The sequence below is a fragment of the Mobula hypostoma genome, chromosome 22 (assembly GCF_963921235.1).
Source record: "Mobula hypostoma chromosome 22, sMobHyp1.1, whole genome shotgun sequence".
NCBI classification, from domain to species: Eukaryota; Metazoa; Chordata; class Chondrichthyes; order Myliobatiformes; family Myliobatidae; genus Mobula; species Mobula hypostoma.
Window position 1 is genome coordinate 51,212,079 of NC_086118.1, and position 19,104 is coordinate 51,231,182.

At 41.9% G+C, this 19,104-nt stretch overlaps 1 protein-coding gene across 1 annotated transcript in view; it reads left to right on the forward strand.

Moving 5' to 3' along the window:
• Positions 1 to 19,104, forward strand: part of aspscr1 (ASPSCR1 tether for SLC2A4, UBX domain containing) — a 313,012-nt gene that overhangs the window by 107,945 nt on the left and 185,963 nt on the right. The window contains exon 7 of the mRNA XM_063030554.1: positions 9,090 to 9,684. Within this exon, the coding sequence (XP_062886624.1) occupies positions 9,090 to 9,684 (595 nt within the window). The remainder of the gene's footprint in view (positions 1 to 9,089; positions 9,685 to 19,104) is intronic.

Consider the following 19,104-nt stretch of genomic DNA (forward strand, 5'->3'; position numbering starts at 1 on the left):
CTTATTATGTGTGTGTGTGTATATATATATATATATGTGTGTGTGTATATGTGTGTGTATATATATATGTATGTAGGTTATGACTAAAATATATTTTTGAATATAGATTAAATAATCTTTTGTGTGATTTCTAATAAGTTCAAGTTCAAGTTTATTGTCATTCAACCATATACATATATACTGCTAAACAAAGCAATGTTACTCTAAACCAAGGTGTAAAATACAGTACATGTAACTGACACACAAAACATAGTTATATTACCACAAATAAGTTAACAAATAAAACTTATTTCAGAAGATTGACATTTAGACATAAGGTGCATTTACGACTCATGTCAAAAAGTAAATACTCTAACGCTACTAGCGCTTTATAAGTGATGAGACCTGGATGGTGGCAGGGAGTTCAGTAGTCTTACGGCCTGGAGGAAGAAGCTGTTTCCCATCTTAACAGTTCCAGTCCTAATGCTATAGTACCTTCTGACTGATGGTCGGAGGTCAAAGAGATTGTGGAACGGGTGGGAGGGATCCTTGTCAGTGCTAAAGAATCCTGCGTATGCAGTGCTCCTTAACGTAAACTTACATTTAATATAAATGTAAGCTTTCTCAAAAAGGTTGTGTTATATGTCTTGGAAAGAAATCAAACTCCAAGTTTTGCTGCAGGGTGTTTACAATTCTATCATGTATTCCACAGGAATGATACGTTTTTCTTCACAAGGTTTCCTTCTTGCCTGCCCTCAACAAGTTGACCACCTTTTTTCATTCAGCCAAGTTTTAAATTCTCTATATTTTTATGTTATTCAGTCAGTTCTTGTAGTCGGATGCAGGTATCTATTTATTAGTCTCCTTCCTTCGCAGATGAAGATTTGAACTCGGTTTTGTAAGCAAGAACTTAGTACATGTATTGTTTATCCAGAACTCTCTGTCCTATGCAGCCTGAGTTGTGTTTCTTGTACTAATATATAAATTATTTCCCTTGATCAACTTCCTTCTGCAGTTTGCTGGGCTTTTTTGGGTTTTTTTGCAGGCTGGATATGTTTTCAGTCATTTCTGATTAAAACTGCTTCATGTACAAGTAATAGTAAACTGAAACCACTGCAGTTTGGTCTTGTTTTTGTTGTATTTCAGTCATTCAGTCTGTTCTGACTCTGTAATATTGTCACTGAATTCGGGTGCACATCCTAATTTATGTTCCAGCCTTAATTCTTATGAAGTGAATAAGACGAGTGTTCTGAAACTTCTGTTTTTTTGCCTTTTCTTTACTTTTTTTCCTCTTATGTGTACAAAATTGATGATACCTGTTGTGTTATAATTGCTTGGTTGGTTCATATGCTGTGGGGTTGGAAGCCACCTCAGCTGGAAGAGAAACTTGAGCTGTAAAGACACTGAAATTCTGCTTTTTTTCATCATTACCTTCCTTGACTCTTCATATTGTGCTCTCTTCAGTACTTGTGAACTTTACTCAGGAAATGTCTTTCAACCATAATGCCTCTTTCATTCTTTGGTATCTTGGTTTTCCCAAAATGTACCCATCTTGATAAAACATAATGCATCTTACCTAAATAGACTTCATCATTAGTTCTTGTTTGACAGTCCAATGCTTTATTTTCCTTTTTTTTTAAACTACCATTTCTTAAAGTTTCCTGAATATCTGCAAATGAAGAAACTTCTCAAATTTAACCAAGATTGCCTTCAAAGAAGATAATTGCTGAAGTGATCAACTGCTGTGCTGGTCTTTTCAGTCACAAATAAGCATGTTAAAACCCCACCTTGGTAGAAACGATTTGGACTAAAAGTGTGCCTGGAGAGGCAGTGTGATGAACAATTTTTTTTCTCTAATGCTTATGAATGAGCCATTAAAATAATGCAGGGAGGAATTAAATACTATTGCCATCACTAAAGAATCAGAATTGGGTTTACTGACATATGTTCTGAAGTTTTTGTTTTGTGGCAGCAGTACAGTGCAATCGATAAAAAAAATGAGTGCAACTTACAATAAGAAATATAAAAGTTTATTCAAGTTTGTCAAGTTCATGTCAAGTTTCTTTGTTTTCAAGAAAATAGTGACTATAATGGATTGGGGAGCCTAAGGATGCATTCAAATTTACAGAAGGTTAAGTTTAGAGGCAGTATATTGTCAGAGGCAGTATATTGTCAGAGATAGATTGATTGACTGGCTGGAAACACCAAGTAGGGTCAAAAGGTTCATTTACAGGCTGGCAGTCAGTGACTGGCAGAGTACCACGAGATGGTAATGGTTTGCAATATGAAATGCCTATAAAAAGTATTCAGCTCCCTTGGAGGTTTGCATGTTTTATTGTTTTACAACATTGAATCACAATGGATTTAATTTGGCCTTTTTTGACACTGATCAACAGAAAAACATCTCTTTTGTGTCAAAGTGAAAACAGATCTCTACAAAGTGATCTAAATTAATTAGAAATATAAAATGCAAAATAATTGATTGTAGTCATATTCACCCCTTTAATGTGACACACCAAATCATCACTGGTGCAGCCAATTGGTTTTAGTAGTCACGCGATTAGTTAAATGGAGATCGCCCGTGTGCAGTCAAGGTGTTTCAATTGATTGTAGTAAAAATACACCCGTATCTGGAATGTCCCAACTGCTGGTGAGTCAGTATCCTGGCAAAAACTATACAGTGAAGACAAAAGAACACCCCAAGCAACTCTAAAAAAAGGTTATTGAAAAGCTCAAGTCAGGAGATGGAAACTTTCTTGTATCCAAGTCACTGAATATCCCTTGGAGTACAGTCAAGTCCATCATCGAGAAATGGAAAGAATATGGCTCAGCTGTAAATCTGCCTAGAGCAGGCCATGCAGAAAATCACAGTGACCGTGCAAGAAAGGGACTAGTGTGGGAGGCCACCATGAGACCTAGGACAACTCTGGAGGAGTTACAAGCTTCAGTGCTGAGATGGGAGAGACTGTGCATGCAACAACTGTTGTTTGGGTGCTTCACCAGTTGCAGCTTTATGGGAGAGTGGCAAAGAGAAAGCCACTGTTGAAAAAAAATCTCATATGAAGGTATGTGGGAGACTCTGAAATCAGCTGGAAGAAGGTTCTATGGTCCGATGAAACCAAAATTGAGCTTTTTGGTCATCAGTCTAAATGCTAAGTAAGCCAAACACCACACATCATCAAAAACACACCATCCCTACCATGAAGCACAGTGGTAGTTGGTTCATGCTGTGGGGATGCTTGTGAAGGTAGAGGGTAAAATGAATGCAGCAAAATGCAGAATGCATCAGGATTTCCCTGTAAGAGAACTGACTCCTGGGAGATTTGTTTTCCAGCAAGACAAAGGCCCCAAGCTTAAAGCCAAAGCTACACAAGAATGGCTTAAAAGCAACAAAGTTAATGTCCTGGAGTGACCAAGTCAGAGTCCAGACTTCAATCCAATTGAGTATTTGTGGCTGGACTTGAAAAGGGCTGTTCACTCACGATCCCCATGCAATCTGACAGAGCTTGAGCAGTTTCGTAGAGAAGAATGGGGCAAAATTGCAGTGTCCAGATGTGCAAAGCTGATAGAGACCTATCCACACAGACTCAAGGCTGTAATTGCTGCCAAAGGTGCATCTACCAAATACTGACTTATTTTGTGTTTAATAATTGTGATAAATTTAGACCAATTTGTAGAAATGTGTTTTCATTTTGACACGAAAGTGTCTTTTCTGACTTCTTTGATCAGTGTCAATAAAGCCAAATTAAATTCATTGTGATTCAATGTTGTAAAACAATAAAACATGAAAACTTCCAAGGGGTGTGAATACTTTTTATCAGCTTAGTATACACTTTAATGACTTGGTAGAAGGAAGCAAATATATGATAGTATGTATAACTCAGCAGATCAGGCAACATCCATGGAGAAGAATAAACAGCTGACATTTTGGGCTCAGACCATTCATTGGGTGAAGAGTCTTGGCTAAAACATCTACTGTTTATTCCTCTCCGTGGATGCTGCCTGACCTGCTGAGTTTCTCCAGCATTTTGTGTGTGCTTCTCAAGATTTCCAACACCTGCAGCATCTCTTGTGTTAAAAATAGTTAAAAATAGGTGGAAAGATTAATTTTAAAGGGGATAGAAACTCTTTGGAGAAATTTCTTCCTGGGGCCTAATTAAGCCTTAATGCTGATTGATTGCTTAAGTCAGTGGGCAAAAAGTTTGGAACTGATCATTTTGAAAGGAAGAACAAAAGCACTATATTTTTAGAATATGAGAAAAATTGCAGAAAATTACAGTACAAAGGGTGTTGGTGGTCATTTTGCATGAAACATCGAAAGTTAGCACACAAGTGCAGCATGTAATAGGAAGGCTAATTGAATGTCAGTCCTTACTCCAACCCCCTTGAAATATTAAACCAGGAAAATATTTCTGTTACGCTCGATGGAACTAATGACATCACTCTTAAAGTACTGTGAACAGTTGGGGTCTCCTTATTTAAGGAAAGATACCATTTCATTGAAAGTAGTTCAGAGAAAGTTCATGAGGATGATCCCAGCAATGCACATAGACTATGCTGCAAGAAGACATTAACCAATGGGACTTCAAGTCACAGAGCAAAGAAATGGGTCATTCAGCCCACCAGATCTGCACCAGTCATCATGTGCTCATACTAATCTCCACATTTCTATTAACTCCCACCCCATTCTGCCTGTCTAACAAGCTGCACATCTCATCAAACTCTAAAACTCAAAGTAAATATATATCAAATTATGTATAAGTCACCATATACTGTGTCAAAATGGTGGTTGTGGTAGTGTAGTGGGTTGTGCTTGTCGCTCTCACTTCCAACTTCCACCGCTGGCTAGCAGTCTTGTGAAAAGGAGAGGTGAATGTATTAAGTCTCTCCCTGCCAGTACATGCCCTCTTTAGAAGCAAGCCTCATGTTGTGCCTCCTCACTGGCGACACACGGAAACTGAACTCCTTTCGGACTCAGGCTGAGCAACAGAGGACAGCGAGGAGGTCTGGCCCCCTGCACATGTAGCACGCAGGCCCACCGATGCGTGGACAAGCCCTGTTGCTTGTGAACCAGATCCCCAGCGATGGGTAAATAGCCACACTGCCTTGTGGGCAGCCTCAGGAGAGATGTGGGAAACCCAGACAGCAAATCCGGAATGGAGCCCCTCAGGCAGCTGGACATTATCGAGCATCCTTCCAATAGCTACTGCAGCCAAGCTTCGTAAGCTTTCCTTTGGACTACGCTGGTGAGGCTGAGGAGGTGATCTTGATGACTGGGCATCTCAGGATCTCCATACCTTCTGCCCAGGCTTGTGATGATCATCATCTCCCATGGTCCTTTGAGACAGATGGATACCAACCAACCAACCATATGCTGTTTTGAGATTCATTTTCTTGCAGGCATTCACAGGAAAATAAATAAATAAATAGATTTAAGGAAAAACTTTACATAAACAAAGACTGGCAAATAGCCAATGTGCAAAAGAAGACAATATGTGTAAATTAAAAAATCATAATATTCGGGACATATGTTGTAGAGTCCTTGAAAGTGAGTCTTTAGGTTATGGAATCAGTTCGGAGTTGAGGTGAGTGAAGTTATCCGCAATAGTTCAGAAGCCTGATGGTTGTAGGGTAACAACTGTTCCTGAACCTGGTGATGTGGGACCTGAAGCTGCTGTACGTCCTTCCCAATGTAGCATGACCTGGATGGTGGGGACTTCGATGATGGATTCTGCTTTCCTGTGGCAGTGCTCCTTGTAGATGTGTTCAGTAGTGGGAAGGGCTTTGCCTGCGATGGACTGAGCCGTATCTGCCACTTTCTGTAGCCTTTCCATTCCTGGGCATTGGTGTTTCCATACCAGGCCGTGATGCAACCAGTTAGGATACTCTCCACTGTGAATCTACTGAACATCCATGCCACATCTTTGGGGCTTAGGTGGTGACTGGAGCACCCAGAGGCAATCTGTTGTCATTCAGATGGCATGGTACAGTAGTAGTTAGTGTAACTCTATTACAGCACCAGTGACTGCTTCAATTCAATCACTGTTTGGAAGGAGTTTGTACGTTTTCTCTATGACTGAGTAGGTTTCCTCTGAGTGCTCCAGTTTCCTCCCACATTCCAAAGACCTACAAGTTAGCATTAATAAGTTACATGCTATGTTGGTGCTGGGAGCACGACAGCACTTGCGGGCTGCCCCAACATGTCCTCGGACTGAGTTGGTTGTTGATGCAAATGACACATTTCACTGTTTTTCAATATACATATGACAACCAAAGCTATTCTTCTCATTCATGCTCAAGCCGGTGTCATTGTGTTCCTGAGCATTGTTGGACTACATGTTGATAAACTTTTCCAGTGGTCTGATGAAGCAGTTGCAGAAGATATCAACAGCACACACCAGGAAGAACATTATAAATAGTCCATGCAGTCAATGGTTCAAAGGTCCATTTATTATCAAAGTATAGAACTCTGATATTCTTCTTCTCCATATAGCCACAAGACCAAGAACGACAGCACAATCATCAACCCCCAATTCCCTCCTCCCCACACAAAAAAATGAACAAAAATGGAACAGGCACATCAATCTCCAAATCCCCCTCCCCCGCACACAAAAGAACGAGAAAGATCAGGTGAAAAACACAGAATATAAAAAAAAACTATAAAACTGAGAAAAGATCCACAGTCTAAGTCCACATCCAAACTGCAGAAAACCTGGACACCATTCTCCCTCTCCGTAGCAGAGCGATTCCACCAGTGATAAAAGGGCAGGCAGCTGGCATTCCAATCTCTTTCGTTGCTTTAATCAGTGAAATGGAGTCAAACATTGGTCTGCAGCCTTCTCGCAGTGAGTTTCCCGCATGTTACCTCTGCCTCCCAGAATCCCCTCAGAGACTGCAGGGCGCTGAAACACCCTAATGATCTCCAAACTGCAAATCACAAGCTCCAACAGTTCCAGAATCACATTCAAGATGAAAAACAAATGTAAAAGGTAAAAGAAGTGAAATGTATGGTCTCATGATCTATCTGGGAGATATCGACCGAGTGAGCGTTGTACATAATGGTTCAGGAACTCCTGTTCTTGAAAACCACTGATTGTAACCGTTCTTGATTTTTCTGACATTCTCTAACAAGCCATGTTTGTTAATTTTCCACTTTTGGAGAGTTTTGCAACATCTTTATTTTGTATTTATTCGTTACTGCAGCACCTTTCCTTCTGACACTCATTTGAGGTCATTGGAAGAGTTATGTCCCTGGTATGCATGAAGTGGAAACGATGAAAAGAACTTTTTTATAGAAACTTATCAGCTACTTTGAATTGGTGACTGCAGTGATTGTTATTTTTGGGGAAGCATGGCTATAATTTTAAACATAGGAAGATGCCACAAATAGCATTGTGCAGAATAGCCTGTTGATCTATTTTTCACAATGTCGGTTACAGTAGGAATGCTGGCCAGCATGTTGAGAGAACTCATTGACCAGTGTCTGAAGGATTTTAAAACCCAAGTTTAAGATTTCATTCCAGAGCCTCTGGCCACATATCATTTAATCAGAATTACACCGATGATTCAGAGTAGATTGTGTGCTGAGTGGTTATGAGGTGTTCATCCCACAACCTTTTAATTTGGGAGCTCTGATTGCATTGAGCCACTGGTGGCTAATCGAGTTTAATGGGGGAAATTCTGTGCCAGAGACATGTTTTGTTTGAGTAGTTTTTTAAAAATAAGTTTCAAAAAACAGTCCTGATGAGGGGTCTCACCCCGAAATGTCGACTTTTTATTCCCTTCCATAGATGCTGTCTGACCTGCTGAGTTCCTCCAGCATTTTGTGTTTGTGACTCTGGATTCTAGCACCTGCAGAATTTCTCGATTTCTTTTGGGCATCAGTAACTGCCTCACTTTTATTAACAGAGGTTAATTACAAGACCATAAGATATAGGAGTAGAAGTAGGCCATTCGGGCCATTGAGTCTGCTCCGCCATTCAGTCATGGGCTGATCCAATTCTTCCAGTCATCCCCACTTCCCTGCCTTCTCCCCATACCCTTTGATGCCCTGGCTAATCAGGAACCTATCTATCTCTGCCTTAAATACACCCAATGACTTGGCCTCCACAGCCGCTCGTGGCAACAAATTACCACCCTCTGACTAAAGTAATTTCTCCACATCTCTGTTCTAAGTGGGCATCCTTCAAACCTGAAGTCGTGCCCTCTTGTCCTAGACTCCCATATCAGGGGAAATAACTTTGCCAGATCTAATCTGTTCAGGTCTTTTAACATTTGAAATGTTTCTATGAGATCCCCTCTCATTCTCCTGAACTCCAGGGAATATAGCCCAAAAGCTACCAGACGTTCCTCATACGGTAACCCTCGCATTCCTGAAATCATTCTGATGAATCTTCTCTGAACCCTCTCCAATGTCAGTATATCTTTTGTAAAATAAAGAGCCCAAAACTGCACACAATACTCCCAAGTGTTGTCTCATGAGTGCCTTATAGAGCCTCAACTTCACATCCCTGCTCTTATATTCTATACCTCTAGAAATGAACGCCAACGTTGCATTCGCCTTCTTCACCACTGACTCAACCTGGAGGTTAACCTTTAGGATATCCTGCACAAGGATCCAGTCCTTTGCATCTGCATTTTGAATTCTCTCCCCATCTGAATAATAGTCTGCCCGTTTATGTCTTCCACCAAAGTGCATTACCGTACACTTTCCACGTTGTATTTCATTTGCCACTTCTTTGCCCATTCCCCTAAACTATCTGAGTCTCTCTGTAGGCTCTCTGTTTCCTCAACACTACCTGCTCCTCCACCTATCTTTGTAAAATTGGCAAATTTAGCCATAAATCCATTAAACTCTTAGTACATATCTTGAGTATGTGTGTTAATGTTAAATAATACTGCTTTATTTCAGCAGTAGTGTTTTTAAGTAAATACTTCTTGGCTGAGTAGATCTGCTTCAAATGCCTTAATGTCCAGCTTTTTGAAAAGTGCCTCTCTTTTCCCTGCAATGTTAGTTAATTTGGAGAATATATCATGAAATAAGCCATTCATCTGATGACCATTCCTGTATATGTGTTTGGATTTTAAATCTGTTTTATCCTTATGCGAAGGTATGTTCTGAAGAAATCCATTGTGGATGGACAAACTGAGCTTGCGGATTTGGCAACCGTATCTGACGAACAGCCAGTGAAAAAATCCAACACCGTGCTGACTGAGGCCGTTGATGCATCTGTAGCTCAGTTGGACACTGCTCAGTCTATGGATGAATCTGGCACCAATGGGTTGATCACAGAAATTAACTCAAATGGAACTGTGGAAGTACTTGCAGAGCAAAAAGACTTGATGGAAAAACCAAGTCCGGAGGTTGAAGACACTTGCCAAAGGAAAGAAGATGGAAAGAAATTGCCAGCTGAAGAGATCAGATCAGAGCCATCAATAAAACCAAGTTATGATACAGAAGAGCCGGATGTTTCTGAGCCAGCTGTCCCACCAAAGTGTTCTGATGACTCCAGTGTCCTGTTTCAAGAGCAAAATCAAAGTTCTGTCCTAGCTGTAGCCCCACCGGCTGGTCTACAGTCAGGCCAATTAGAAAAATTCAAACATCAGTTTACCTCCAATGAGCCATCAAAGGCAGCAACAGTCTCTCCTAGTTTGGCTGGTCCACCACATCCAAAGAAATCGAAAACTATCCAATCATCCCCAAAGGTAAGAAGTTAGATACTTTATTTGAAAACTTTTGTTCACAGCGCATGTAACATTGGCCAGTTTCTTCTGCTTCCTTAATTCAGAGTAACAAGCCAGGTTCTAAACCTTAAAGGTACTTCAATTGTAGCAGAGTCTTTGATTATTGCAGTTAGTATATAAGTCCAAACATCTTCAGTTCCAACAGAAATCCTTTTTCTTTGCAGATATTGTCTGTTCTAACAAGTTTGATTATATAGTTATATTTGTTTTTGGCATCCCCAGCTTTTCCTTCCTCTTTGAACCTCGGGCTCTTTAAACTAGCATTTAGTTTCAGTCATTTCCTTTTGACTTGCCTTGTCTCTGAAATGGTCCTAATGCTGAGTTCCAATTAAATGTTTTTTCATCAATGTTTGTTCCAAATGTTGGTTTTCTGTCCAGTTAGCCCTGCTTTAAGGAGTCAAGCCATCTCCAGTTACAATCATGAACTGCTTCCATTGATGTGGTACCTTTAACCTAACGCAACATTGCAACATTCAGGAGCAATGTTAAATTAAACGCCAGGATGCTGCTGGGAAGAAATCCCGGATTTCACATGCCTCAGCAAAATAGTCAGCTTTTAAGAAGGTCACAATTAGGCCAGTACAAATCACAATATTTTTTATTGATTCTAAGCTGACTAAAAGCTTGCTCAGTGAGGTAAGTTAAAGAAGGGAATAAATTATGTCTGGGTGGCCTCCAACCTGACCTCATGAATATAGATTTTTCCAACTTCCAACAATTTCTCCCCTTTTCCCTTTTATTTCTATTTCACATTCTGGATCTGTTATTACCCCTTCTCTTCTCCTCACTTGTCTATCACCTCCCTCTTGTGCCCCTCCTCCTTCCCTTTCTTCAATGGTCCACTCTCCTCTCCTATCAGATCCTTTCTTCAATGGTCCACTCTCCTCTCCTATCAGATCCTTTCTTCAATGGTCCACTCTCCTCTCCTATCAGATCCTTTTTTCGGCCCTTCATGTTTTCCGCCTGTCAGCTCCCAGCTTCTCACTTCATTCCACCTACCTAAATTCCTCTTTACCTGATTTCACATATCATTTCCCATCTTGTCCTCCTTGCCCTCCCCCAGCTTCTTATTCTGACTTTTTTCCCTCTGCCTTTCCAGCTCTGATGAAGGGGTTCGACCTGAAATGTTGACACTTTATTCCTCTCCACAGATGCTGCCCAGCCTGCTGAGTTTCCCCAGCATTGTGTGTGTGTTACTCTAGATTTCCAGCATCTGTAAATTCGCTTGTGTTTTAGAATAAATTAAGCAGAGAGGTTTGTGAAGAACATCCCAGAGCAAAGGATATTAGCACCTGCAGATACAGCCACTTTTCATGGACTGATTAAAAGCAAGGATACTTAAAACCCTACTTTGGAGGAGTGCAGTTCTAAAGTTGCAGACTCAAGGAAGCAAGCCTTTCAACCCACCAGGAGACCAACCAATCTTACACTACGTACCATTCTTATTTTCTGCCCTCATAACCTTCTGTCCCGTGGTGTTTTGAGTGCTCATCTAAAATATTGCTTAAATGTTGTGAGATTCTCTGCCATCACAACCTCATCAACCAGTCTGTTTCAGCTTTCATCCACGCTCTGAATGAAAAAGCGTTCTTTCTCAGATCTCTTTCGAATCTCAAACTTCAATATTCAAGATTATTTATTGTCAATCTTCAGTATACGAGTGTAAAGGAGAACAAAATCCTTGTTTGTCCGAATCAGATACAGCATAAAAAATGCAGTAAGTATATAAGTAATCATATAAAGCACATTGTACAAATAAATGCTTGAGTGTGGCTAATCTATATGATTAGCTTACATATAGGACTGTGTTAAAGTTTTAGGCACATATATACAGCCAGGGTAACAGGATCCTGATGTTGGTCTCTGTTGTGGACTGAGAGTGGGAAGAGGCAGGGAGAGGGGAATCACGGTTGGGAAAAGGGGAAGAAAGGAGAGCGAGTGAAAAGCACCAGAGAGACATTCTGTAATGATCAGTAAACCAATTGTTTGGAGTCAAATCACCTTGCCTGGTGTCTCAAGACTGAGTGTGCATGCTGCACCCATGCCACCCCCCCCCGACACCTGGCACTCCTCTGCCAGCTGTTCCACACCTGTCCCGCAGCACTCCATCCGTGCCATTCCCAACAAACTTTGCTCCTGCCAGATTTACAAACTTGCCCTCCACTCCACGTTGACTAATAGTCTTAGACACCCCAGCTACATATTTATGCCCAAGATTTTTGCACAGTTTTGTACATAAACTGATTGCATGGCCGTAAAGTGACACTAGGCTGATGTGCTTGCAGTGATGGAGGGTTGGGTTAATAGGTGGGGGGTGTTGATCAGCCTGACAGCTTGGGGGAAGTAACTGTTTTTGAGTCTGGTGGTCCTGGTGTAGGTGTTGTATGGTCCCTTCACTGATGGGAGTGAGGTAAGCAGAGTGGGTGGGATCCTTCCTTATAATGCAGCCAACATCACCTTCTGTTTGTTAACTCTTCTGCTATGAGGAAATGTTTCCTACAGTCTACCTAATCTTTCATCATCATCATCATTGTGTGCCATGTTGTATGATGTGGGCAATCACAATCTCCATAACCATGATTGCTTTTGGCAAATTTTTCCACTGAAGTGGTTTGCCATTGCCTCCTACTGGGTAGTGTCTTTACAAGACAGGTGACCCAGCCATTATCAAAACTTTTTAGAGATTGTCTGCTTGGTGTCAGTGGTTACATAACCAGCACTTGTGATATGCACCAGCTACTCATACGACCATCAACCACCTGCTCCCATGGCTTCATGGTCATGGGTGGGGTGCGGGGTGGTGAGCAAAGCAGGTGCTACACCTCGCCCAAGGGTGACCAACAGGGTAGTGGAGGGAAGGAGCACCCTACACCTCCTTTGGTAGAGAAGTAACTCCACCCTGCCGTCCAACCGAATCTTTAATTTTGTATAGCTCAATCAGGTGCCCTTCCAGGCTTCTCTACTCCGAGGAAAATACAGCCTTTCTGGTCTCTCCTCTTAGCTAAAAATGCTTCACCTCAGGCAGCATCCGGACGAACCTTCTCCGGACCCACTCCAGTGATTCACAGCTTTCCCAGAGTGTGACCAGAACTGCTCAGTGCTCCAACTGAGGATTAACTGATGATTTGTGTAATTGTAACATAACTAAATAAAGGAAGACAAATATTCAGTGCCCTTGCCTGTGCATCCACCTTCTCTTGGAAGATGTTAGGGCTAGAGAGAATACAGAGATGTGGAGGGGAGACAACTTTGTGAGGGGCTTGAGATAAGGCCAGGAATTTTAAACTTAGCTCAGCTGGATGTCATGGTTAGTCAGCAAGGATAGTTGATGGATTAAACTGACTTGTTCAGAGTTATGTTATGGGCAGCTCGAAGTTCAGAGTAGGCACCACAGTAGGATAATGGTTAGCTCGAGGCATTATGAAGTTTGGAGTTCAATTCTGGCACCGTTCTTTAAGGAGTCTCTGTACGTCCTCCCCATGACCACATGGTTTCCTCCGGGTGCTCCGGTTTCCTCCCACAGTCCAAAGACGTACCAGTAGGCAGGTTAATTGGTCGTTGTAAATTTTCCCTTGATTCCGCTAGGGTTAAACCAGAGATTGCTGGACGGCACAGCTCGAAGGGTCAGAAGGCCTATTCCGTGCAGTATCTCAATAAAAGTTTTTAAAAAATAACAGCCCAGGAGTACAAATCTAGGAATAACAAAGGAAAGATTTGTGGTTTCCAACCCAGAGATGGGCAGAGGTCTGGCATAACATTCAGTTCCTTGACACGTTATTCATATCTTAACTACATGTGGCAAACAAATGCCGAGTGGAAGACTACAATACCATTGAAATTAAGTTGCGTGATTAGTGCCCAGAAGCTAGGCTGTTTGAACTGGTGACATGAGTTGGAAGCATGGCAACTGGGGAATTTAAATATGAGGAATTAAAATAAATATTCATTAAGAAGCTTGGTCACTTTGAAAATCTGCTGGTTCAGGAATGTACTTCGTGGAGGGAATTTGTCATCGTTCCCAGGTTAGATCTGTATGTGACTCCAGTCCACATGTGGCTGACTTACATTAAGTGCTCTCGTGCAATGCTTGACATAACAGCTGTTAGACTGGCGTTCGATTCCCATCGTTGTCTGTAAGGGGTTTGTTTGTACGTTCTACCCATGAGTGCATGGGTTTCCTGCAGGTTCCGGTTTCCTCCCACATTCCAAATTCGTACAGTTAAGGGATTAATGAGTTGTGGGCATCCTGTTTTGCTGAAAGCCTGACAACACTTGCATGCTGCCCAGCACAATCCTTGCTGATTTGATTTGGTGCAAATGATGCATTTCACTCTTATGTTTCGATGAGAGGCCAAGTCTTTGGGCATATTTAAAGCAGAGGTTGATAGATTCTTGATTAGTAGGGTTGTTAAAGGTTACAGGGGGAAGGCAGGAGAATGGGTTTGAGGGGGATAATAAATCAGCCATGACGGAATGGTAGAGCAGACTTGATGGGCTGAATAGCCTAATGCTGCTTCTGTGTCTTATGGCCCTGTAAGGCTATTGTTTATCGCTGAAATTTCCAGCAGCTGTTCATTCAGGGATTAGCAGGGGAGACCTGACTGACTAGCTAGCAAGCAAGCAAGCAAAACACACACACACACACACACACCCACCCTCAGGTCAGGCAGCATCTGTGGAAAAGAATAAACAGTCAATGTTATGGGCTAAGGCCCTTCATCAGGACTGGAACAGAAGGGAAAAGAAAGAATAAGAATATTGTCCCCTCCTTCACCATTCCCCATTTCTGTTCTCCTCTCACACCTTCTCTCCTTACCTGGCTATCACCTCCCTCTGGTGCTCCTCCCACTTCTTTTTCTTCCACGGTCTTCTGTCCTCTGCTATCAGATTCCCCCTTCTCCAGCCCTTTATCTCTTTCATCAATCAACTTACCAGCTCTTTATTTCATCCCCTCTCCCTTACCCCATTTTACCCATCACCTACCACCTTGTACTTTTTCCTCCCTTCCCCCCACCTTCTTGCTTTAACTTTTCATCTTTTTTTACCCAGTGCTGGCGAAGGGTCTCGGCCCAGAACATCGACTGTTTACTCTTTTCCATGAGTGCTGCCTGGCCTGCTGAGTTCCTTCAGCATTTTGTGTACATTGCTTTGGATTTCCAGCATCTGCAAATTTTCTCGTGTTTCTGGCTAGCAAAGTCTATAATCCCATAGTTTATAAGAATCAAGACTGTTACATAAGTGAGATTTTTGACAGACTGACTGGTTTGTTTTATAGATGATTCCAGGTTTAAAGCAATATGGTTGCCTCTTTGCTATCTTCTATAATGGGTTAACAAGCTTGATCAGTTTGAGGAAATTTGGATGAGCAGTAAATGTTGTAATTGCCATTGATATCCAAATACCATGAAGGAATATTAAAAGCTAGCAGGAATTTGATTTCCAAAACTCGAATCCTGAAGTTACAAACAAACTTTGTTCAAATGTGCCGTAAATACCAGAGATGATATTCATGGATTTAATTTCCCCTTTAGATCTATGGCTCTGCTGCTTAATCTGAGTAGCTAATTTTCAAAGTTTGATCTTGGTCTCCTGATTTGCAGAATCGAAGCTTTGAAAGACAGAAGGGAGGGTTATACTTGGGTTTGGCATTTGAGGGGTTGGAAAGAAATGCTACTTCTGATTGGTGTGCAGTGACCCCTGCTGAATAATGCATGCCTGTACAAAGGGCATGAGGAAGGTCGGGCTTGACTGTGGTGCCCTCTGCAGTCATGCACAGATAATCCTCATACACACACACTATCCGTTTGAGCTACTGGACAGTGGCTGCCACCTGTGCCACGATGACCTACTGTGCGTGACCTTTGGGAAAGAAGGGGAAAGTGTTGTAATTATTTAACAAAAAAAAACTGGGTTACAAAAGCATTAATTTTCTTGAGTTGCAATTAACGTGAGGAGACATTCAACATTTTTATAATGCTTGTGCGTGCCAACAGGGAAATGTTTGCATTGTAGCTCGGTAATAATGTCATGTGAAGTATATTTAACAAAGCCTAGGATATTATGTGAAGGCAGGGACAAAACTGGAGCCCTGGCAGTGATTTTTGTGTCACCGTCACCGTGGGTGAGACACCAGAAAACTGGAGCATGTCTGAAGTTGTGTCTTATTTAAGAAGGGCTACAAGGACAAGCTAGGGCACTACAGATCAGAGAACCTATTATCAGTGGTGGGAATGCTGTGGAGGTGGTTCTGAGAGACAAGGTCTATCTGCTTTTGAAAAGACATAAAGACTGTGTGGGGGTAGTCAGCTAGGCTTTTTGCATGGGAAATAGTCTCATGAATTTGACTGGGTATTTTGAAGAGGCAAGCAAGAGAATTAGTGAGGACAGCACGTTAAACGTTATCTACAGTACATGAACTTTAGTATTGCTTTTGACATCTGCCTACATGGTAGGCTGGTCTGGAAAGTCAGATTACCTGGGATCCATGTTGAGCTAGCCAGCTGGATACGAAATTGGGTTGGTGATAGGAGTGAGACGGTAGTAGTGGAGAATTGTTCATCAGCTTGGAGGCTGGTGACTATGGTGCACCACAGGGATCAATGTCGATGGTCATCTGCATGAACTAGTTGGGTGATAATCTAATTAGTATAGTGAGTCAATTTGCGGATGACACCAAGGTTGTTGATATAGTAGATACAGATGTTATGTGCAATTACAACTCGATCAGGATCAACAGGAAAGTGGGCCAAGGAATGGCAGATGGAATTTAACATGGATAAGTGTGAAGTGTTGTATTTTGGGAAGGTAAAGCAGGGCAGGACTTACACAGAAAATGGTAGGTTCCTGGAGAGAGTTGGGTGTTAACCTCTAGGTCCATGCCCGTGGCAACACAGGTAGACAGGCTGGTGAGGAAAATGTTTGACACACTAGTTGTCGTCAGTCAGGGCACTGAAGTACAAGAGTTGGAACATCATGTTATATTTGCACAAGACGTTGGTGAGACTGTACTTTAGGAGCATTGTGTGCGTTTCAAGTCAGTGAAGTATGGGAAAATTGTCACTAAGCTTGAAAGGGCGCAAAAGAGATTCATACGGATGTTTTGATTGGAGGGTTTGAGTTGTAAGAGACTGGCTAGACTGGGGCTTTTCTCCCTGGTGTGAAGTGCTGAGAGGTGACCACAGAGAGCTTTACAAAATCATGAGGGACACTGATACGATGAATGGTTGCTTTCTTTTCCCAAGGCAAGGAGCAGAGGATATGGGTTTGAGATAACAGGCCCAAGATTTAAAGGGACCTGAGGGCCAAGTTTCTGACATAGTGGGGAGAGGATTTATGGAACAAGCTGCCAAAGGAAGTATGGAGCTTCATGTTATAGTTGCACAAGACATTGGTGAGACTGTACTTTAGGAGCATTGTGTGCGTTTCAAGTCAGTGAGGTATGGGAAAGTTGTCACTAAGCTTGAAAGGGTGCAAAAGAGGTAGGGAGCAAGTATAATTACAACATTCCAAAGACAGGTACTCGGATAGGAAATGTTTAAAGCAGGGGTTTTTATGTCATGAACCTCTACCATTAATCGAGGGGTCCATGGACACCTGTTTGGAAACCCTTGGTTTAGAGTGTGAAATGGGCAAAGTGTAAGCAAATGGGAGTAGCCGAGATGGACAACTTGGTCAGTACGTATGAGTTGGGTAGAAGAACGTGTCCCTGACTGTATAACACTATGATTATAATGAAGGCAAGTGGAATGATGCATGTTGGCATGAACACTATGGGCTGAAGGGCCTGTTTCTATGCTGTACTGCTTTATAACTATTGCAAGGCACATTATTTCTTCTCCTTGCTCTTTAGGGACTTAATTTTCACTTCACACTATCATAAAAGTTACGACATGAATGCCAAGTCCAGACCTCACTGAGTACTTTGGAGAGTTTTTCTAATTTTGTCTGAGATTGATGGCAAGAAGAATGGATCTTCATCCAGGTTTGTAGGATGAACTGTGGTTCCTGCTCTAACAGTCAAGGAATTGAGCATAGCCTTTTCTTTTCATCATAGCACAAATTTAAGTAAATGGAGAGAAGACGGCCACTTCTGGTGGCAGGCAAGAGCTTTCTCTTGCAGATCTCTACCCAGGCATTTACAAACAGAGGATTAATGGATCATCACTGGTTCCATTTGCATCAATACTTTGTGCTGAAGTGAAAGCCGAGGGTTAGTGGGATGGTGCAATATGTGATGTGAGTGGTTTGGAATTTTTGCTTGGATTTACACTGAACTTCCTGGCACAATAAGAATTTGTCTTAATGTTTATACTTGTATCAGGTAATTGTGTGTGTTGTCAAAGTTCAAAGAGCATTCATTATCAAAATATTTATATTATATACAACCTTGAGGTTTGCCTCCTTACAGGTGACCTTAAAATAAAGAAACCCTATAGAAGTCATTTTAAAAAAAGACTGTCAAACACCCAATGTGGAGGGAAAAAAAATTGTGCAAACACTAAAAACAAGCAAATAACATTCAGAACTAAAGTTTACGAAAGTGAGTCCGCGGCCACGAAGCCAGTCATCAGGAGTCTAGGAGCCCGTTAGTTCAGGCCATAGCCTCAGTTCAGGCAGAGATGAGTAAACCTTGTGGAGCAGCGGGTTGAACTGGCTCATCGCTTTCCCCTGGCTCCAATGTCCTGACCTCTTCAGTCTGGCCTGGCACTTAAATCGTCCAATCGCTGGACCTGGGCCTTGCCACTTTGATACGCTCTCTGCCGCGGGTCCCATTGTCTCGATTCGGCCCGTATCTGACCTTTCCAATTCGGCCCACCGCTTAAAATTGATCAAACCACGGGTCCTTCCTCAGTCTTGGGTCTGCCTCTGCTTGCCTCGCCTCTGTTCTGCTGTGTCCAGTTGCCTTCAGTGGTCAAATATTGGCTCATTTCACGTTCTCGTGCCCGGACCAAACTGCCTTGAGTTGGCCTGTACTGCAGCTTCGAGACTTCAGTTCACACCACAGAAATGCCTGCTTGTACAGGCGGTTCAGAAGATCAACTCCGAAAGGGAAGTTAGAGTTATTGATTGCAGTGATCATATCTGAGAAAAAGTGTGATTAATACAGTAATTTTTTGTTTTGCTTGCTACCTGCAAGTCATCACTGTGCTTCACCAACGCCAACTTAAACCAGATGGCCTACTTTCCATCTGTTATCTGCTTTTCCTTTATTTCCTTGTACTTCAATTACTATTTGACTCTTAAAATTTTGACTATTAGTGTAATGACCCATATTTTTTTCCCAATAAGTGAAGAAAGTGCAACTACAGGAATTTTTTAAAAGCAAGCATCCACAAGAAGTACCAGGACAGTTGACCAGTAGTTACCATTACTGAATAGTTG